This window comes from Odocoileus virginianus, chromosome 12 (genome assembly GCF_023699985.2).
Source record: "Odocoileus virginianus isolate 20LAN1187 ecotype Illinois chromosome 12, Ovbor_1.2, whole genome shotgun sequence".
Classification (NCBI taxonomy): Eukaryota; Metazoa; Chordata; class Mammalia; order Artiodactyla; family Cervidae; genus Odocoileus; species Odocoileus virginianus.
The window spans coordinates 66,512,993-66,534,279 of record NC_069685.1 but is presented as its reverse complement, the minus strand read 5'-3'; the positions used below and the strand labels follow the sequence as shown (position 1 = coordinate 66,534,279).

The following is a 21,287-nucleotide window of genomic DNA, read 5'->3' as shown; positions in this document are numbered from 1 at the left end:
GCCAGTCCATCCTAGGGGAGATCAGTTCATCCTAGGGGAGATCAGTCCTAGGTGTTCATTGGAAAGACCCTGATGCTGGGAAAGATTGAAGGCAGGAGGAGAAGGGGACAACAGAGGATGAGACGGTTGGATGGCATCACCGACTCGATAGACCTGAGTTTGAGCAAGCTCTGGGAGATGGTGGAGGACAAGGAGGCCTGGCGGGCTGCAGTCCATGGGGTCACCAAGAGTCGGACACGACGGAGCGACTGGACAACAGCGAAGGCCTGCAGCCCAGGAGACAGTATCTCACGCAGCTCTGAGAGGCTGCTCCACAGGGTGGTGGAGAAAGGCCACTGTATATGTGATTTGGTGAACGGGCAGTTCATGCCATCAAGGACGTATTTTTACAGAGGTTTTCTACTAGTCCCGTGAAGCCTTTGCTGGTCACAAGGAAGAGTCCTCACCACGAAGGATTTTAGAGCTTTTCTGGATATGAGGAGGTACAAGAACTGGGCTGATACAGTCAGCTCCTGAGAATACCCAAGTCTCTGAAGACCTGTCGTGCCCGCTTCCCGGAGCACAGAGGGCCTCGTTCCCGCTCTCCACCTGGTCTCCTTTAGGGGCTGTTGGAGCTCAGCTGCTGCAGGGGCACACGACTTACTCCTTGTGGAGGCAGGTGCGAGCACCCATGGCGAGCGCCACTTTGTAGCTGACGGGGCCCCTCATGGTGATAAGCTTGACCATACTTTGGGAGGCATGTCGTAGGCACTTTGTGACCATTTTGTCCCACTTTGCTAGGAAGGCTCCTTCCTGGGTCTGGCAACGGTTTTGCAGACAGGCCACTCTGTGCTGTTATTGGATGAGGCCTGTCAGCAGTGACCAAAGGGCTCTGGGCCCGCTATCCCACTCTGTGTCAAGGTCCAGGAAAACCCCCGTATCTACAGTTACACTCACAATCATTCATCGCATACAGAACTCAGAGAGTCAATTCCCAGGCAGGTTGATAGGAAGTGCAGGGGTCCCCAAGGAGAGACGGGTCTGGAGTTCTCAAGGAGGAAGAAAGGACTAACTTTTTTCCCCTCTACATTCCTCAGGATTATATAACAATAATGTATCCTGCTTGAGGACAGTCTCTGGAAAAAACTTGGCTAATTCCGTTATTTTAAGGTGTAAATTATGGGAGTAGGTCTAGTGAGGTCATTACAACCTCCAGACATTCTTTTGATTCACCGTAATAACTAATATAACTCCATGGCTAACACTAGCAAGGGGCACTCTTTCTGCCCCCTTCTGATGCCTATGTCAGAAGCTTTCTCTATCTCCTTTATACTTTAATAAAACCTTATGACACAAAAGCTCTGAGCGATCAAGCCTCGTCTCTGGCCCCAGATTGAATTCTTCTCCTCCGGAGGCCAAGATCCCAGCATCTTTGCGCGGTTCAGCAACAGCCCTTCAGAACTCGACATCTGAGCGACTGCTTCAAGTCGCCTAGTCACCATTATTTTTGCTGGAGGTCCAGCCGCACACTTGGTAATACGAATGTTAACACAAGAGACAATAATCTTGTAGAACAGGCCAAGTACAACTCACATAGCTAGCAGTATTTTAAAGCCACAAGTAAGAATTAAGCCGGGAACTCCCACGAGGTGTAGCCCAGCATATTCTCAGGTCATCCGACGCAGTACGATCTCTATCATTCAGAGGTGTTAGCATCAGGCTCCCGGCCCAGCTTCCTACTGTTACTAGGAAGGCTCTCCTTAGTGTAAGTTAACTGTTTCCAAGATAAAGGAGGCCTTCAAACTTAAATGACCACAGCCTGGCATTTTTACTCCTTGACTGGATTTGCTTATTGCTCCTTGAGTGACTTAGAGGAAGATTCACATTATGGCTGGGGTCAGAGCAGGCATTCTTAATTGGCCAGCCAAGAGGATCCCACCTAGTGACATCAAGAGTAGCCCACAGAGGACTGGACTTTCTTTCTTCTAGAAAAAATTTCTAAGGGCCAACAATTAGAGCCTTGGAGTGGGGAAGCCCATCAAAGTAACCTAGAAGTACTAGACACAGGTAATTGGCCACAACCCAATACTTGGATTCATTTTTTAAAACTAGCGTAGGATCATGTTCAAGATAGAAAAACGTTTGATTTATATGCAAAGGTCTAAGAAGTAAAAAAAATGAAAAAAAATTTTAAAAAAGGTCTAAGAAGTCAAGACAACATTATAAATGATCATACAAATCAGGTCCAGCATCTTGGGTAAGCTGTCTACTTCTGATGTCATCTTCGTTTTGTCCTGGTCTAAGTGTAATTTCCTCTGTCTGAGCATCCTTTTAAGCTGAGTTTGACATCAGCAGCCCTGTCTATGGACCAGTCCGGTGCAGGGGCCTATAGAAGATGGAATTAATCCAAGGGTCAATTCTCCTTCAAGTTCACTGTGCATGAGCTAGCATTAAGAGTACCAGATAGAAGGCCCTTCCACCCAGGTTGAAGACAGTCCTTTCTGGTATACATAATCCCCTGTTTGGAGGCTGTGGGAACTGAGATTACTGAGATAAGCTTCAGAAATAAAATTTAGAATGTCCTTTTAATCATTCAAGTAACTTTCCATTAATATAGCATAACAGCAAGGAACTTATCTGGAAAGTGAGTCAGTAAATACAGACCTCTGTTAAGGAAACTGGGATTTAACATTCATTGAAACGTAATCTTTTTCTCTCTAAAATTATTCTCATTTCTACCAAATATATTCAAATTAAAACTAATTTGTTTGCAAAAATGTCTGGTCTCAGAAAAACAAAACAAAACAACCTTGATCTGAAAATTTATATTATTATAATTGATCATAGGGTTTTGCTTTACTGAAATTTTTTATAAGGACTGTCAGACTGAACTTCTTAAAACAAAAACAAAACCTCTCAGGGCCAGGAAGGTCAGGCCAAGAGCTTATCACATGTCTCAACTACAGATCGAGGGGAATTCCTCCCTTTGCAAGGTTGCCAAAATGCCTTGAGATTTTTACACCTGATGGTGAGGTAGCTTACCTAATTTATCTGCTACAGCTGCTGGAAACCTGAGCATTTACAAACTCTGGAGGGAGCCAATAGAGAAAAAAAAAGTTAAATATTTCAATTCTGCTTACAAAAGTGTAATTTACCAAATTACTATAAGTCGTACTTAGTTTGAAGGGAAGGTTCTCCTTACACCCGTAAAACAGATTCAACCCAGTAATTTCTGATTATGATACAATTGACAAAGTAACTTGGTTACTGCTGTGACATACCTCACTTGCAGATAACAGCTAGAATGACAGCTGACATTTGACCAGCACATGTCAGCATTTTAGGAGCTCCATATAAATTTTATAATATCTCTATTAGTAACATTTGCCATACACTACGACCTGAGAAGACTTAGTGCTCACTTGACAACACTTCCCTTGCGGTTCAACGCATCACGTGAGCCTAGTTTGTATCTCTCTTTGCAGTGTTTCAGGAGGCTCTCTGAAGCACTCAAAGAGGTCAGAAAGATTTGGGAAGCTTTGCAAAGAATGTCAAAAGGGTTTAAAATACTCGGAGATCATCACAGGTCATTGTGAAACAAGTTACTCACTTAACCAAACTAACAGTAAAAGATTTCAAAGGTAAATACAGAGCAGATTATCTAAAAGTAGAGATTACAATCTGTTATCGAAGGCAGTTCAACATGTTAAGAAAACTTGTACCATGCACCAAATTCTTCTATTGGAGTCCACTTTCCAAAACTTTTCTGCAGACATCACTTAATTTGCCCATCCAAAAACAATCACCTCTTACATCAGACATCCCTTAATAAAATGTAATTCCATTCCTCATGCCTTCTTTACTGAAAACACATATCCTACTTTCCTTAAGCAACCACGAACTGACCTTTATATTAGCATTCTGTAGATTGGTGAACATAAATACCAATGATAATTTCTAAAAAAATACATTTGCTTTCTTATAGAGAACATCTCAAGATGGCATCAAACATATTCATTAATAGTCCAAAATACCTTTAGTTTCTCTATAAGAGGAAGCCAGTTATCAGTAATTAATGTTGCAGTATCTTATTTTATTTGGGAATACCCTACCCATTAAGTAAACTTCCATCACTTAATTTAGCACAACCCTAGAAATTCAATTTACCAAAATCTGGACAGACTAAAACATAATTACTCTTAATAGAGTTTATTGAAAACCTTTTAACCCGTTTACATTTTCTTTCCTAAAAAGTTTCTTCATACATGCAAAACAGAAAAAGAGATACAGATGTACAGAACAGACTTGTGGACTCTGTGGGAGAAGGCAAGGGTGGGATGTTTCGAGAGAACAGCATCGAAACATGTATATTATCTAGGGTGAAACAGATCACCAGCCCAGGTTGGATGCATGAGACAAGTGCTTGGGCCTGGTGCACTGGGAAGACCCAGAGGGATCGGGTGGAGAGGGAGGTGGGAGGGGGGATCGGGATGGGGAATACATGTAAATCCATGGCTGATCATGTCAGTGTATGACAAAACCCACTACAATATTGTAAAGTAATTAGCCTCCAACTAATAAAAATAAATGAAAAAAAAATCTGAGATGCTAATGAAAAATAAAAAGTTTCTTCATATTAATTTCCTTGTTGACAAAGTTGTAACAGATATAATATTATTTTATTTAACTTATATTAAAATAAACCTAGGCCAGATGATAGGATTATACTTAATTTTATATTTGATGTTTATGAATGCACACATTTCTATATTAATTAGGCCAACAAACATTAAATACCAGGTATAATTTAATATTGAATATTTCCTAGTTCATATGAACCTGAAATGCACTTAGCTTAATTTCTCTTGAACTTAGAATTTTCTGATTTGTAGGCGCTTACTTTTCTTTAGGCCAATTAAATTACAGCTCACTTACAAATTAAACTTCATTAGAATTACAAAGAGAAAAACAGACACATATGAGACATACATTCAGCCAGACACAACGAGATATCTAGCCTCATTTTCTCAACTTAGTCATGAATCAAATATCTCAATATAAAATTCACCAGTATGTAAGAAAGATTTTTAAAGGCTTCGTTCCCTGTTTTTCTTTCTTCAGTTTCAGGATGAGGTTAAGTGATCCTGGGAGCTCTGATCTCAAGGCAACAGGGAGAGCAAATCAGGTTCTCCTATCTAGGACTTATTTCCTCAGGACTTTTTTTTGTGTTCAAGTTCCTTTCTCTGCTGGTTGGAATTAAACTGGCTGGGGGTTGGTTCACGTTCAACTGGCATTGTGGACTCAGTTGGCACAACTGGACGTACATATTTTCGTAGCTACCCCCTTTTCTTTTAGTGGTTCTGAAAAGCTGGTCAAGCAGTTTGACAAGCGCTAAGAATGTAGCTCAGACCAACCTAGACCGTCTTTCTGACCAGAGCAGCCACATCCTCATCTAAACCTTCTAAAAGGCGGAGTCAAGCAAAGGATGATTGTGGTGGTTAGGGAACAATGATTTGGGTGTCAAGCCAGAATATTCCTTAAAGTTTTTTTTTTTTTTCTCTTTACTCCTCCTTTGCTGAGCAGAGGCAAATAGCAGGAGGTGGGAGAGTTGGAAGAGAAAGGAAAAAAATGAGATAGCATCTGACCAAGTAATTCAGGTAGAAAAAGATACATGTAGGGGGAGAGAGGTGACAGACCGTCAGCAGCCTGTTTTTGGTTCTGATATAGTTTTAAGAGAAGTTTCCAGATATCAGTCATAGTAAGCACTCCATCAAGTCTGTTTGATCTTATGTACGGCCAGCTTTTTCTAACTGCAAGAATATCAATTGAGAATATTAAAGGAAGCCCAATCTGCTCGTTTCAGGTTGGGAATCTCCTGTTAGCGTAACTGCCCCAGTCAGGCAGGTACTTGTGAGTCTAAGTTTTGTACGGACACGACCCTGGCCGAGGTGCGCCCCTTGTATTAACAGAAGCATCGGGTTAGCCTCTTAGCTGACCACTCAAGCTTCCTACAGCTGAGCCCCCCTGGTACCTGTTAACCAGCCCCCACCAGCCTTTCACCTGGCTGGGCAGGGGGTGGGGGGGCGTGTACCCTCGGCCAAGCCCCACCGAGTGCCTTTCCACTGCCTGGGTACCCCCTGGTGTCTTTCAGCCAGACCCCCACCCCAGCATGCCAGCGTGTAGCTGACACCAGGACGGGGGTCTGTGGACAGGGGGAGGGGGTGCCCTGGCTGGAGGGCCGGGGGAGGCCAGGAATGCACTGTGGGGGGGCCAGGGTTGGGGGCCCTCAGCCCTGCAGCCTCGGGAAGGGGCCTAAATCAGGGCCAGCCCAGCGCCCTGGGTCCCTGCGTGGCTCTGCCCACGCTGGGGACCCTGACAGTGCCCAGCCTCTTGGGTGTCTGTCTTCTCAGGCTGGGGTGGGGGGGCCACGGAGTGTCCCCCCGAGAGGGGGAGGGGCAGAGGGCAGCAGGGAGGGTCTCTGTGCCACCCTGGCCTTCCAGACGAGGCCCCGGGGCAGGCCGGGCCCCTCAAACGTGTGCGTCCCCAGGATGGACGGGCTCCAGGCAGGGACGACACGGCCAGCGCCGCCCTGCTGTTGTGTTACAGACGCTTACCTTTGTAACCGGAGGTCCCACACTGCACCCACAGCTCACGGGGCGGTCCCGTTGGAGGGGGAGTGTGGTGGTGGGGGGGTGGTCAGCACAGACCCATGCTCCGGGTTCCTGCCACGCAGGGGTGCAGGCCAGCCCCTGCGCCCAGCTGGAGCCTCCTGGAGCACATGGCCTCAGCCCTGTGCCCCGTCCAGGGATGGGGTGTTACCTTGCCTTGACAGGCCCCGGGGGAGGGGGCCCAGAAGGCCTGGACGGGGACCCCGCCCTGAGGAACAAAGAGACCGAAATGACTGTTTCATCTTTATTAGAAAAGCAACCAAAAAAAAGGACCCTCCACCGCTGTGACCCAGGCAGAGCCTGCGGAACGTGGACACGGCGGGGAGGGGGCACGTTTACAAAGTCAACATGTCATAAAAAGGACGCAGGCCCTGCAGAGCTCGGGGGCCGGGCGGGGCCGGGGCGGGCCCTCAGATGTCCATGTAGTCCTCGTCCTCGTCCGTCTCGCTCTCCAGAGAGGACTCCTGGCTCGACGTCTCCAGCACCTCCAGCGCCGGCTGGCACAAGCTCTCCTTCCGCACCGTGGCAGCCGACTGCGCGGACAGGATGGCCGACTGCGCCGGCCGGGCAGGCAGGGGTCAGCGGCGGCCCAGCCCTCACCTGCACCCGCGCCCCCCACCTGGGGCCCCCCCAGACCCCATCACCTTCAGCTTCTGCTTGGTCTCCTCCGAGATGCTGCCTTTGGGCGAGAGCAGGGTCGGGGTGGGCGGTGTGACAGTGATCTCAGGGGGGAACTTGGTGGTGGATGAGGGGATGACCAGCTTCGGCATGTTGGGCAGCAGGCGTGACTTGGCCCGGCCAGGCTCAGCCTTGCCCGGGGGGCCCTCGGGGGGTGGGGCACTCCCACCGCCAGGCGCCTTGGAGCTGGCCACTGCGGGACGGACCCAGAGGGCTGAGCGGGGTTGCCCGCGGCCTCCCAGGCTGCCCCTCTCCTTTGCAGGCCTCGTCACCCCGCTCCCCGAGGGACAGAGGCACCCAGGCACCGCCTCTGGTGGTTAGACCGCAGGGTGCTGGCTCCCAGGCTCCCAGGCCACTTCCTGTCTCCCTGCCTCCCCGAGGGCCTGGCTCTGGCTGGTGGAAGTGGAGACAGGGGGCGCCTAGGAGCAGAGTGTCTGCGGGGGGCCCCGGGGTGGAGGGGAGCCCCGATCCTCCCAGGCCTCGTCGGCTCTCACATCCCAGAGCCTGCCCCCGGCCCACATCCACGACCCCACGTGCCCAGGAGCCGCAGGCTGGCTGCTGTCCACGTACGTCCGCCGCCCCATGGCTTTAAAAGGAGCGGGCTGCCCTAGCAGGGTCTGAGTGAGGCCCCGCCCCAGAAGTCCCCGGTGCCTGGCTGCCCCGGCCTCCCCGCCCTGCTCCATCTGGGCCGGGCGAACTGCTCCTCGGCCAGGCGTCCTAACTTGGGCTCCGCACCACCCGAACCATTCCCGTCTGCAAGGCACAGGGTGAAAAGGGGGGGGGGGAGAGCGGTGGCGCTTGGGCACCCCTGCCTTTCTCATCTGCCCCCGCCCCTGCTGTCTCCAGGTCCCTCTGCAGGGACGCCCCCGCCGCCTGCTGGCCCAGGGGCCATGCCAGGCCTTACCCTGGCTGCAGGCGGGCTGGGTGCTGGTCTGAGGGGCGGCCTCCGCAGCCATCTTCAGGTGCTCACTGTCCCGCGGCTCCTGGGGCGGGAAGCCCGGGCCCTCTGCGCCTCCCACCGGCTCCTCTCCCCCTGGGGGGACAGAGCGGCCGTGGGGGACGCGCGCCCCATGCCGGGACAGGGCCCTCCACCCCGACCGTAGCCGTGACCACGCAGGCCTCCTCCGACACAGTGGCCCCAGCGGGGCCAGGCTGCTAACTACTCGCTGGCCGTGGACACCCGGTGAGCCCGACTCACAGGGCCCCACCCCAGAGCCCAGGAGTTGCGACTGGACCCGAACGACCCAGCTGAGGATGGGGCAGACCAAGTGGCCCTCCTGCCAGGCCACACCTTTTGGACGAGGAGTGCGTCTCCAGGCCCCCTGTCCACGTGGGGCCTCCTGTCCTCCTCCTCTGGACGCTCCTGCCACGCCCGCCACCACCCCAGCACCCGGCTGCTCCCCCATGTCCCCAGGAGCGGGGGTCACAGCTGCTCCTCGCCGGGGCGGGGGTCAGGCCCCCGGCCGTTGGCTCTAGTCCCTGGATCTGGCCCCGTCCCCTTGCTCTGACTGCCAGCCGTCTCTGCGTTCCCAGGGCCCAGCCCACACGCGGCAGGGGCAGGCACAACCCATGGGGGGTTCAGCTGCCCTGCTGGGCCTCGCAGGAGTGGGTCACGCTGGGCACACAGCCGCGACGTGGGCCTGGGGAGCGGCCCCGGGGGGCGTCTGGTCCAGGCCCTTCCGCAGGGGCCCCGGGGGCTGTTCTGAGGTGTTCCCACCCGGCTGGGCACACCTATTCTCACATAGCTGTCCTGGGGGGCCTGGCTGAGCCACCCCGGGAGCTGCTCCCGTCAGGGGTGGGAGCTGCCTAGCTGACCGCTGCCTCTAGGCGCCGGCCCAGGTGTGCGGAGCCGGCAAGGAGAGGCACGTGTAAGCGCGCGTGCATGAGTGTGCATCCTGCAACATGCGCCCTCCCTGGTCGGCCGGGCTCCCCTGCCCACCGTGGGCTGCACTTCCCAGGGGCACCTAAGTGTGGAAGGAACCAGGGCTTCCTGCTGCCCGTAGAGCCCCAGCCCCGCGTCCCCTGGCCCGTGGCCGTCTCCGGGGGTGAATACCGCCAAGACGGCGCGTGAGCCCGGGGTCCAGACCCTGCGCTCTGCTGAGCCTCCGTGGGAGGAGGAACATGGTGGGCGGGGGGTGTAGACGGCACTTGGGGGTCACCGGGCAGGAGGCGCCCACACCTCCGCGCAGCGACAGGCCTGCTGTGGGACCAGGCCCGCCCACCTGGCAGAGAGCCCAGACTCACCTGGGTGCAGAGACGACGTGCTGGGGGCGGCCTCGGGCCGGTGTGGCCGCGGGGGCCCGGCGTCCTTGGCCAGGTCTGGGGTGGAGGCGGCGGCTGGCACAGGGCGAGGCTTGGTGTGGCCGTCACTGGGCCGTGGCGGGGCATCCACCAGCACGGGCTCAGGGGCTGCGGGGGCCGCGGTGGTGGGGAAGATGCTCTCTCGGGAGTCCTTGGGGTGCTTCGGGGTGGTGGGCGTGTCCCCTGCCGCCTGGGAGGGCAGAGTGGGTGTGAGGGGGCCCACCCTGCCGACGTCGGGGGCCACTGGGGGCCCAGGGGCCCGCCTGAGGACGTCCAGGGCACGGCAGAGAGGCCCTAGGCTGGCCAGGACCTGCACCCCCCACTGCTGGGTGCCAGCTGGGAGGGTGGTGCAGCTGGGACCCGGGGCACAGGACGAGGGCACCCAAGGCGGTGGCTGCAGCGGTCAGTCCTGGAGGGTGACTCCCGCCAGTGACGGGAGGGGCCTGAGAGCAGGGGTGACGCGGGCTCTGCGGGGGGCTGCTCCCGGGCTCAAGGCTGCGGCCCCAAAGCCCTTCGGTCCTCAGGGAGCTGGGCCCTCTGGCCTCCCACCTGCAGGCACAGTTTCCTGCTCATCTGAAGCCCCCGCGCGGGGGTTATGGCTGCGGCTCTGCACAGGCAGCTGCCAGGTGTGGCAGGGGCCCCACGTGGTGCCCAGCAACAGAGCCCCGGCCCCAGGCCCACCATCCTCTCTGAATCACCGGTTGGACCCTGGCCCGAGGCTGTGGGAGCCTCATGCCTGCTGGGGGCACCCGGTGCCCCACCCTGACCCCGTCTCTCCTGACATCTGCTCCCCGGGAGACGCCCCATCCCTGGCTCCATGGGTGTGGACGACCCTGCCACTCCAGTGGACCTTCAGCAGAAGGGACGGTGAGGCAGGACCTGTCTCCCGTGGGCAGAAGGTGAGAGTGGGGTCCCTGTCCTCCTGCCGCTGGGGCGTGGCGGCCAGGCCAGCCCTGGGGACTGAAAGGCCACACCGACCCCACGACAAGTACCTGCTTCAGGACCCAGCGACCAGCCTGCGGCCAGCCCCACCTTCCGGGGTGAGCTGGCCCTGCCCGAGCCCGGCCCCCACAGCCAGCAGCAGGGGTCTTCCCAGACAGAGGAAGGAGGCTGGCTGGACGCTGGGCCCCGCCCGTGGGCTCCGGTCGGCCCACCACAGCGCCACCTCTGTGCTGAGGAGCCGCCTCTACAGACGAGGTTCACGGGGCGGAGACCATGCTCTGGTTTAGAGGAGAGCTGCGGGGGTGACGGGCCCTCACGCCGCCCGCACTCAGTGCTGGGGTCCGAGTCCCACCCGGGCTGGTGGTCGGGCGCTCCCTCAGGGCCTGAGGCTCAGCGGCCCGCCGCCCACTTGCCCCGGGCCCCCCGGCCACGGGGACGGTCCCGGCCTGCAGCCTGGGGCCTCGCGCCCTGCACCAGGCGGCTGGCACGGGTGGGTCCACGCTTACCTGCCTCTGGGCGGCAGCCCCGAGGTGGACCTGACAGAACTTCACGGCCTGCTCCAGGGCGGCCTCCTCGTCCACCTGAGCAAGGACATACCCGAGGTCAGTGGGCCTCAAGGGCTGCTCCCAGGACGCACGCCCCCTCCCCCCATGGCTGCTTCCCGGGGGGAACCCCAGCCCTGTCCCAGGTCCCAAACCCCAGGGCTGCTGCTCGAGGACCAGCTGGCCATGCCACGTTCACGTCTGTGGCCGCATGACTTCACCTTCGGGTGCAGAGGCTGGGGGGGCCTGGGGATGACCCTGGGTGGGGGAGACGACTGGCCTGTGGTGGGAAAAGGGCCCACCCTCGCCAGCAGGAAATCCAGGGCTTATGTTTGCTAGTTTATCAGCAACAATAAAAAAAGGCACTGCTGATGCTGGAGGGGGATGATAAAACAGCCTGCAAGCAGTGGGTGCACATGGACACAGCCCAGGAGGGGAGTGTCAGGGTGCTCACCTTGCCGGCCTGACACAACCCGGGGCTCTTCCTATGGAAAGAACCTATTTTCCTCTAATTAGAGGGAAAATAAAAACCTATGCCTGAGGGATTAAAAAACACAAAAGGCAGCAGAAGACGACAGGTAGCAGAGCCTCCCTGCGCCCGGCCTGATAAGGCTTCTGCAAGGCCTCCTTTCCTTCGAGGGTAGTTACAGATGTTTTAGAAGGGTGTTGTCTTTTCCAGTACGTATTTCACCAGCTTTTCTGAGGTGTAGTTAAGTAAAACAGTAACATATTAGCGGAGAAGGCAATGGCACCCCACTCCAGTACTCTTGCCTGGAGAATCCCATGGACGGAGGAGCCTGGTAGGCTACAGTCCATGGGGTCGCAAAGAGTCGGACATGACTGAGCGACTTCACTTTCACTTTTCACTTTCATGCATTGGAGAAGGAAATGGAAACCCACTCCAGTGTTCCTGCCTGGAGAATCCCAGGGGCAGCAGAGCCTGGTGGGCTGCCATCTATGGGGTTGCACAGAGTTGGACACGACTGAAGCGACTTAGCAGCAGCAGCAGTAACATATCCAAACCTCTCTGGGGCTCACAGTGGGAAACCGTGGGGTGGCTGGGAACGACCAGATGCCCTCCCACGGGGCCTCCTGGGTTGGCGGGGGGGCGCCCGCAGCCACCCACCTGCTTGATGAGCATGTAGGTCTCTGACATGATCCTCTCGATGCGGCCCAGGTCGTAGGCCACGCCCTTCTGGCCCTGCTGCCACACGCGGTAGGCATCCAGCAGGAGCGTCTTGCCGGACTCCGTGTCCTCCAGGAGCTTCCTCTTGCGGCTGGGCCGTGGGGGCGCCTCCTCGGGGTGGGTGCCTGGCCTGGGCCCGGCGGCGGCCGCGGGGGCCGTGGCGGGCGCGGGCGGGGCGGGGGCAGGTGGGCCGGGCGGCCGGGCACTGATGCTCAGCTCCTCCAGGGACAGCTCGGCGGGCCGGCTCTCAGGGCCCCGGTCCCTCGGGGGGCAGCCTGGCTGCAGGGGCGGCGGCCCCCTCTCGGAGTCCGGGCCTCGGGCGGCAGCGTCCCCCGTGTCCATGGGCTCGGTGGGGCCGGCCCGGGGGCTCTCCTTGTCCCTGCGCTCCCCAGCCTGGTCTGTGCCCTCCCCCGCGTCCATGGCCAGGGGCCGGTGGTTGAGGGGGCCCACTTTGCCCCCTGGCTCAGCGCCTGGCCCTGAGCCATCAGCCAGAGGGGGCTTCTTGGGGTGCGGGAGACCCTCCTTGCTGTCCTCGGGACTGGCTTTGTGGGAGACGTCCGTGGTCATTCTGGCTCCGGGGAGGCCGCAGGCCTTGGGCCCGGGGCGTTCCGACCCCTACAAGGAAAGCAACGATTAGACGCAGAGTCTCCGGTGTTTCCTGCCCCCGAGTGCAGGGTGTGCCCACCTCGGCCTCTCCCACCACGGCCACCCTGGTCCTGCCCATCTGCCCGCCAGCCAGGGCTGGAGCCACAGCGCTGCCTGCAGGGGCCCTGGCGGTGGCTCTGCCTCTGAGGCATGGCCGCCCCGCCCCGCCACCAAGTGTGCAGGAGGCAGAGACGAGATCCCCCGGGCCTCCCGCCAGGGCACAACCAGGCTCGCTGGGCGGGAGGCACCGTGGCCGGACAGCCCTGGCTCGCAGTCACCCCGCCTGCTAGGGTGGCGACTGGCCTCTGGGTGCCCAGCTATGAAGACAGACAGTGAGCACGGCTCCTGGGAGGTGCTGGCTGGGTGAGGGAGTGGGCTGAGGGTCCCATGGGTGGCACTGCGTGGGGGGGGGGGTTCGTGTACCTCCGTGAGCTCGCTCAGCGTGTCCTCCAGCACCTTCACAGTGAGGATGAACGCCCGCTGTGCCAGGACCTGGCGGTCAGCATCTCGCAGATACTTCCTGCAGCGCGCAGGGGAGACCACGCGTCAGAGCCACACGGCAACGGCGGTGCATGCCCCTCTGCTCCCGGAGGTGTTCCCGGGGCCTCCTTCTGCACACCCAGCACTGTGTGTGTCCCAGGTCCCCAGGGCTGAGGCTCTGAGCCCCAGGGGTGGGGGGTGGGCTCGGCCCGCTACTCCTGGCCGACCCCGGGACGCCTCCGGCCGGCCGGGCAGGGCTGCACTCACTTGCCCTGGTCCGGGGTGCGCTGCAGCATGGAGGAGACCTTGAGCAGGGTGCCGTGGTCCCGCAGCTGGGCCAGCACCTTGAGCAGAAGCACGACGGAGCGGTTCATGTGCCAGGCGAAGCTGCCCGGCCGGTCGATCTCGTCCACGGGGATCCGCCAGATGCCCTGAGGAACGGACCGGGCGGGCATGAGGGGAGGGCCGCTGGGAGCGGAGCCTCGGATGGGAGCGGAGGACGTGTGCACAGTTCGGTGCCCCCTTCTTTTGAGAGCCAGCACCGGCCCCCATTGACCCAGTCGTCCCCCCAGGGAAGCACGCAGAATGCGCCCATGTCCAATGGCAGGACCGGGAGACGCCCGGGCCCACGGGGCTCCCCATGGGTGCTGACTACATAGGGACGGACAGCGTAGGGTAGGACCCACTCCTAGTGGGAAACTGCCATGAACTGTGGCAGCTGGGCAGGCCAGGCAGGCCCCAGGCCTGGCCATCCATAGCACCCCCTCCGGCAGTGCCCAGAGTCTCAAGTGCCCCCCAAAAGTGACTGGCCACCCCCGGGGACGCTGGATGCCGCCTTCCCTCAACACACATCTGCCCAGCATTCTGGTGCAGCCGGGACCCCTTTCACTTCCCTCCTGGCTGACCCCACTGTCTGCCGGCTGGGTGGGAGCCTCACCGCCGAGCCCCCCCGGCCCTGTGCCATGCTTAGCCTGTGGGCAGCACCCAGTCCGTAGCCAGCACCCCCACTCTGGCCCAGTCAGGGAGAGGATGACGGCCAGCACGGCTGAGGTGGGCAGTAAAAAGAAAAAGCTCACGCCTTTGAGCTGCCTGGGGCTGGGTGCTGGACCTTAGGAACTGCGTCTCCGGGGCAGGCCCTGTGGCCAGCACCCTGGAGAAACTTGTGCCCAGGAAGGATGGGCCCCACGCTGCCTCCTGTGTGTGGGGCCCACGGTGCTGTGTCCCAGGCAGCTGGACTGTCCATGGCACCCTGGGTTGGGGGGAAGCCAGGCCACCCCCAGCCCTGAGCCTTCCAGGGAAGCGAGGCGCTCCAAACCCGCAGGGCCGAGTCCTGCAGCCTGCAGCCTGGCCACCGGCTTGCAGTGGACACGGGGGGCCCGCCGGGGGGGCCTGCCCAGGGTCCCAATGCTGCGTCTCCTACCATCAGGCGCAGCTTCTGCAGCGGCTTGGGTGAGCAGCCCGCCCCAGGTATGAGAGCAGGGGCCAAAAGGGCATCGCAGACAGCCGTGTGAGACCCAGGAAAGGCCCACGCTCCCCCACGCCGCTGCAGGCATCCCCACGGTCCCTGCCACGGTCTGCACGGGGCCAGTGACGGAGACACACTTGGGGAAGGAGAGAGAGATGTGTGAGGTAAGCCGGGGTGCACGCAGACGCTCCATGGAGGGCACAGTGTCGCCGGGGGGGGGGGGGGGGGGTGGCTGGCCTCCCACCGTTGCCAGCCCACGGGGTCACTGCAGGCAGCGAGGCCTCAATCAGGACACTTGCCCAGTGGCACCAAGGAGTCGCCCGCCACCCACCCAGTCATGTGGAGGCGCCATCCGCCCGCCTCGCCCTCCGAGGCTGCCCTCCCTGCGCCCGCTTCCCACATGCTGCTCCTCCCGGCGGGGCCCGCCCGGTCCGGGGCGTCACCATCACAACTCCGGGTGCACAGCTGGCTGGACCTGCTCTCGGTGGCCACGGGAAGCCGAGGGCAGCGAGGGGCAGGCAGCCTGGAGGCCGCGGCCCTGACTCAATCTCCTGGGGTGGGGGCAGAGCCCCCCACCCCCGGGACACAGGACGGGCCTGGTTCCCATCACCTCACACAAGGGCTCCTCCCTACTAACCCCAGGCTGGGTGAGGACACGTGGGCAGAACCTTAACGCCAGAGACTTCAGAAAGTCAGGAGGCCAAAAGAAATCAGGCGGAGTGCACGGAAGGTCAGGAGGAAAGCAGCTACTGCAAGCCCTGGGTACATGCCCGGGACGCGGGGCCACAGGCGGGCAGGTGGTGAGCAAGCCCACAAGCCTGCCTCTGCCTCCGTGGGCTGCACTGAGCGGGGCATCTGGGAAGGGTGAGCCTCATCCTGTCGCCAGGCGGGGCGGGAGCGCCTCCCATGGGAGCCCCTGCAGAGATGGGAAGCCCCCCGAGGGCGGGCGCCACGTGTGGGGAGGAAGGGAAGCGGCCACGTCCTGCCCCTCCTGCAGCAGAGCCCTCGGACCCACCCAGAGAGGGCTGCGTGCAGGTCCCGGGGAGGCAAGGGACATGCTGGGAACACGGGCAGGGTGTGTGGCAGCAGGGCCTGACAGGAAGACCCAGATGAGGGACAGGCTAGAGCAGGACAGCAGGGAGCCGGACCTCCACCAAGGGCGGCGGCGCTGGTGGGGCTGGGGGCCACGGCTCGGCCCGCCCCTCAAGGTGCCTGCCCCCAGGCAGTAGGCGGGGGCTCCGTCCCGGCTGGGCGGCTGCCTGCGTGGGCACTGGGGGGCGGCTGGGGTGCAGTGGCGGCCTCAGTGTGCCCAGAGCTTGCCCGCATGCCTGACGGCTCCTCTGCAGGATCTCAGCTGACCCCGCCGACCGCCGCTGAGGCTCCAGGCTGCCAGCGGGTGGATGAGGTCACCGAGACCGACCGCAACTGCCTACTGGATAATTCATGGAGCCCTGGACGCTGGGCCTGGCATAATGTGTGTTTAATCACTCAGTCTTGTCCGACTCTTTGCGACCCCATGGGCTGCAGCCCGCCAGGCTCCTCTGTCCGTGGGAATTCTCCAGGCAGGAATACTGGAGTGGGTTGCCATGTCCTCCTCCAGGGGATCTTCCCGACCCAGGGACCAAACCCAGATCTCCCGCATCGCAGGCGCATTCTTTCCTGTCTCAGCCACCAGGGAAACTCAAGAATACTGGTGTGGGTAACCTTTCTCTCTTCCAGGGAATCTTTCACACCAAGGAATTAGAAACTGGGGTTTTCCTGCATTGCAGGCGGATTCTTTACCAGCTGAGCTACCAGGGAAGCCCCAGGCACTTAACACCAGCTCCTGAACCTTCCTTGCAGCCCAGAGCTGAGCATACTCCTGCTGATCTTAAGGAAACCGAACCGAAGCAGCTGGCTCACAGAAAGGCAGTCTGCTCTCAAGGGCAGCTGGGAAGCAGGGCCCAGGGAGTGGGGTCCCGGGGAGGGCACGGACAGGAGATGCCCCCATGGGCACGGGGCACTGCTGAGGCCCACTGATCAGCCTGAGCCCGGCATACCAGGGTCTGAGGAGAGCCTCTTCCTGGAGGGGCCGGGGCTCCTGGCTGGCTGGCCACTCCACACCACCCTAGGTGCCACAGTGTGAGCCACCGAGGAGCGCGGCTCCCTGCACAGAGGAGGGTGGCTGCAACGTCCTCTCCGTGGGGCCCAGGGCCGGCTTTGAGACAGGCGGGTGGAGGGCAGCGACCCAGACTGGTCCCGGTCCTCACAGCAGACCCACCAGGTCTCCACCTCCACCGGGCCACCCAGTGGCCCGCTCGGGATCCCAGGCCTCGGGATCATTCCAAGGCCCCAGGCCCACCTGTAGCCTTCACGGACCCCGCCCTTCAGTCAAGGCCCCTCCACTCCAAGGATGGAGACGAAACCTCCCTGGGGAAAGCAAGCAGCCAGGAAACACCAGGGCAGGAGAGCAGGCTGCGAGACGCACAGCCCGAGCCCTGCTCAGCCCCGGGGACCAGGCGCCTCTGGAGGGGGGGAACAGAGAGGCTCAGGCTCTGGGTGGCTGAGTGGAGACCTACACTCATCCCATGCCCACACCCGCAGGGACAGTTGGAATATGTAACCAGCCATGCGCAAGGCGGCCCAGGGACCCTGGCGTGGGACTGGGACCGGGGCTCCAGCGCCAGATTCCTCGCCTGGGCTCTGCACACCCTCCCCGCCTTCCCTGGACGCTCACAAAGGACCGAGGAGTCAGCAACGCGGCCTGTGACTTGCACAGAATCGGGGCTGCAAGGGACCAGGCAGGGACACCAAGTCACTTCAGTCTCCAGCCGGGCAGACAGGCTTGGGGGAAGCCAGGGGCCTCCCCAGCACCCCAAGAGCCTCAGAGGCTTCCTGACCTAGCCCCAGGGCCCCGGTGCAGGCCTGTCCTCCAGCTCAGGCTGCCGGCTCCTCCCACTGACCCCGGCTGCCGTATGCACGGGACGCAGCTGTGCCCTGGGCACCCGCGCAACCCTAACAGGCGGGCAGAGGGGAGAGAACTGTGCTGGGAGTGCCCAGGAAGGCCGAGAAGAGCTGCGCCCGGGGCCTGGGGGAGGAAGCAGGGAGGGTGGGGCCGAGGAGCCCAGAGGTCTCGGGGGGAAAGAGGCAGAAGTGGGTGGCGGGGCAGGTGAGACCCAAGGGCCCGCATCCACTTGGGGCCCTCCCAAGTCCAGCCTGCCCGAGCAGGGGCTCCAGGGCGGTGCCAAGGGCCAACCTGCCTCCTGCCCCGCAGCCCCCTAGACTCTGAACTCATCTGCATGCCTCTTGGGCAGTAGGCCTCCTAACGCCTGCATAGAGATGACCTCCTGGGGGGCTACCTGGCCGGCCTACAAGACCTCCAAAAAAAGAACGTTCCGGGTCAAGGCTGCAAACCCTGCTCCGAGTGCCCTCCACCTCTGGGCAGCTCACAGGTGGCAGGCCTGGGAGGTCTGCACCCCAGATGGAGCCCCGCTGGTGTGAGGAGGGCCCCTGGGTCCCCCAGGGCAGCTTGGCCGGGCCACTGCACAGAAAGCCAAGCACATCCCAGGACCTGGGGAATCACACTGACGGGTCAGCTGCTCCCCCGGAGGAGTGGTCTGTGCCACAGGACGAGGGGACAGGAGAGAGGCTGGGCCGACGAGAAAGCGGGGAGAGATCCAGGACTCCGGGGAGGGGGTGGTTCAGGAAAAGCCAGAGAGGAAACCCGGCAGCAGGAGCCTCAGCCCAGTGGTCGGGCGGGCGGGGGGCGGGTGGGGTGGGGAGGGATGGGCAGTCCCTTAGGGTTGGCCTTGTGACTCGGGTGTCCTGAGCAGACGGCATGGAGGAACGCGAAGTTCTCATCCTAGTGTTTAACTCGGTAACGGAGCACACGTGAGATTCTCCTACGTCATCACAGACTCCACATCACTTCAAGTGACCCCAGTGCATCGCCCCGCGGGGAAGCCCCAACTCCCCCAAGTTCCCTCCAGAGGGACCTCCAGGGAAGCATCTTCACCATCATCAGGAAGAAGGCCAGGTAAGAGCTCTTCCCCCTCCCCAGGGGCTGGAACCGTCCCACAGAGGCTGAGTCTGCCTGCCCAGAGATGCGGGAAACGCTCCATCGTCTGCTCCGACCGGCCCAGCCCCCAGCCCCCAGCCGACTCCCTTCCCAGAGCTGCTCAGCCCAAGCTCCCTGTTCACAGAGCACCCGAGGGAGAGCCCGCCTCCCCGACAGAGGGATTCCTGCCCCCCCTTGGCAAGGGCGCAGCGGTGACTCAGCGCTCCCAGCAGGCGAGGCCAGGAGAGCCCGCTGCCATCCCACTCCGCGAAGCAGGGGCCTAGAGGGAGCCCTCAGCAGGGCTGGGGGCGTGGGTGGGTGTCAGGGTAGGAGAGCAGGGGCCTTTCCCCCAGAGAAACATGAAGACTTTGCTTCCAGGACCGCCTCGGTGCTGCAGGCCGGCCCCAAGCGGAGCCAGGAAGGGGTTGGTCTCTGGACAGCGAGGCTCTGAGGTCAGGAGCGGCCTTGTTGGGGAGGATACCAGCGTCCTCCACTGTCCTGGGGAGATACCTGTTACCTGGAACCCATGCAAACCTCCCCAACAGCACGACCACTTGAAGAAGAACAGGGAGGGCTGTGCAAGGCTGCACCTGCTGCCCACGGGGCCAACAGTACTCACGGGGCACCCCCCCACCGTCTCCCGCCCCATTCACACCTCCCCCGGAGAGACCAGTTCCAGGATCCACGGCAGAACTCAGTTCCCGCCCCGCCCCCCCGGGTCCACCCCGCCTGTCCCCAACCGGGGGCAGCGGCACAGCCGGGGCCGGCCAGCCAGATACCACCTTTCCCCTCGCGGGCCCGGATGGCTCCATCTCCTCGGGGAACTGCCCCGGTGGAATAGGACAGAGTGTCCAGCTTGTCTGCTCCCCATCTCCCTGAAGCCCTGCTCAGCCAAGGGCCGGGCGCCTCCCGCAGAAGTCAGGGCCACCAGCTGGCTCCAGGCCCTGGGTTAAGGGCGTGCCAGGGCCCGGCTAACTTGAGCACCCCTGGGGGCAGGAAGTCCTGAGGCCTCCTCTGCAAACCCCTGAGGGCCGCCCCTGGCCGTAGGGTCGCACAGAGGCCGCCAGGGGCGCCCTTGCCCTGGCCCCGGGAGCCCTCCAGGCTGGGCCGAGGAGGGCAAGGAGTCCCCGCGGCATCCACCGGGAAGAGTCCCTCGCGCAGGCAGGGGCTGGGGAAGCCTGCCATTTGCCTGCAGCGGGTGCCCGCCCGTTTCCAGGCTCTTCTGCCAGATGAGACGTCGCACAACACGGGGTCCCCAGAACTGCCAGACTGTTCGTCCCCTCCCCCTCCGGGGAGAAGCAGAAATGACAAACAACGAAGTGCGTGGAGAAAGCCCACCCGGCAATTGCGCCGGGGCCCCGCCCGCGCCCTCCCGCCCACTCGCACCGGGCAGCGGCCCGGCCCGGCGCGGGGAGTAGGCCCTGCGCTCGCCGGACCCGGCACCAGCATCCCGCCCCCGCACGGCAGCTATTTATAGCCGGGGAAGCACCGCGCCCGACGCTGCTGCCCACCCGCCGGCCGGCTCACCAGCCCCGGGAGCGGCCCGCGCAGCTCCGGGCCCGCGCCGCCCGCCGCGAAGTTGCCGGGTCGGCGACGGGCGGGCGGCTTTCGCTTTCGGGCGGCTGGCGCAGCGCACACCCCCGCGCGCCCACTCGCGGCGTCGGCGGGCCGGCTGGGCTCGCTTGGGGCTCGCGGGCGGGCTTCTCTCCCGGCCCCCGCCGCCCCCGCGCGCCCGCCGCCCACCTGGCGCCGTGCGGCCCCGGCCCGGGGCAGGGGGCGCCGCGGCCCCGCTGCCTGCCGACTTCCTCCGCCGCGGCGCCCGGGAAACCGCGGCCCGCGGGCTTCCTGCCGCGCCGGGCGGGTGGGTGGGCGGGGGGTCGGGCGCGCGAGCCGGCCCAAGGGACTGAGCCGAAGCTCCGGAGCGCGGGGAGCCCGCGGGCAGAGGGGCTGCACGGCCGCGGCGCCCCCTCGGCACCCCGCCCCAGGCAAGTTCCTACCCGCCGGCTCCGCCGTGGCATCTGTGCAGGGAGCTAGGGCGGGCGCCGGGCCACGGCGCGGAGGCTCGCTCGGCGGGCCGGGCCGGGGCGGGGCGGCGGGGCCGGACGGGGCGCGGGCGCTCGCTGCTCGGCCTGGAAGCAGGCCCAGCGGCACGACTGACTTGGCCGGCCAATCCGAGCAGATTCCGGGCCGGGCCACCGGCGGTACCGGGGGGCACAGCCCTTGCCATGGGAGGCTGTGGGACCAGGCGTCCCAGGCCCAGCGGGGCAGGGACGTCCAGGAGGGTGGATGGCAGGGCGACAGGGCTGTCCACACCCTGCACCGGAGCAGCTCTGTGCCCGGGGCCCCTGGAGTTGTGTCCTGTGCA

General features: G+C 61.3%; 1 protein-coding gene across 5 annotated transcripts in view; it reads right to left on the bottom strand.

Annotated features, from left to right (window-relative positions):
• Positions 1-6,877: 6,877 nt before the first annotated feature.
• The window catches only part of CABIN1 (calcineurin binding protein 1), a 71,761-nt gene continuing 57,351 nt past the window's right edge, over positions 6,878-21,287 (bottom strand). For all 5 annotated transcript variants that reach the window (XM_070475664.1, XM_070475668.1, XM_070475667.1 and 2 more), the window contains exons 30-37: positions 13,689-13,852; positions 13,365-13,461; positions 12,237-12,911; positions 11,075-11,149; positions 9,570-9,816; positions 8,230-8,358; positions 7,292-7,518; positions 6,878-7,201 (exon numbers count right to left, since the gene is read on the bottom strand). In XM_070475664.1, coding sequence (XP_070331765.1) covers positions 7,058-7,201; positions 7,292-7,518; positions 8,230-8,358; positions 9,570-9,816; positions 11,075-11,149; positions 12,237-12,911; positions 13,365-13,461; positions 13,689-13,852 — 1,758 coding nt within the window. In that variant the 3' untranslated portion in view covers positions 6,878-7,057. The remainder of the gene's footprint in view (positions 7,202-7,291; positions 7,519-8,229; positions 8,359-9,569; positions 9,817-11,074; positions 11,150-12,236; positions 12,912-13,364; positions 13,462-13,688; positions 13,853-21,287) is intronic.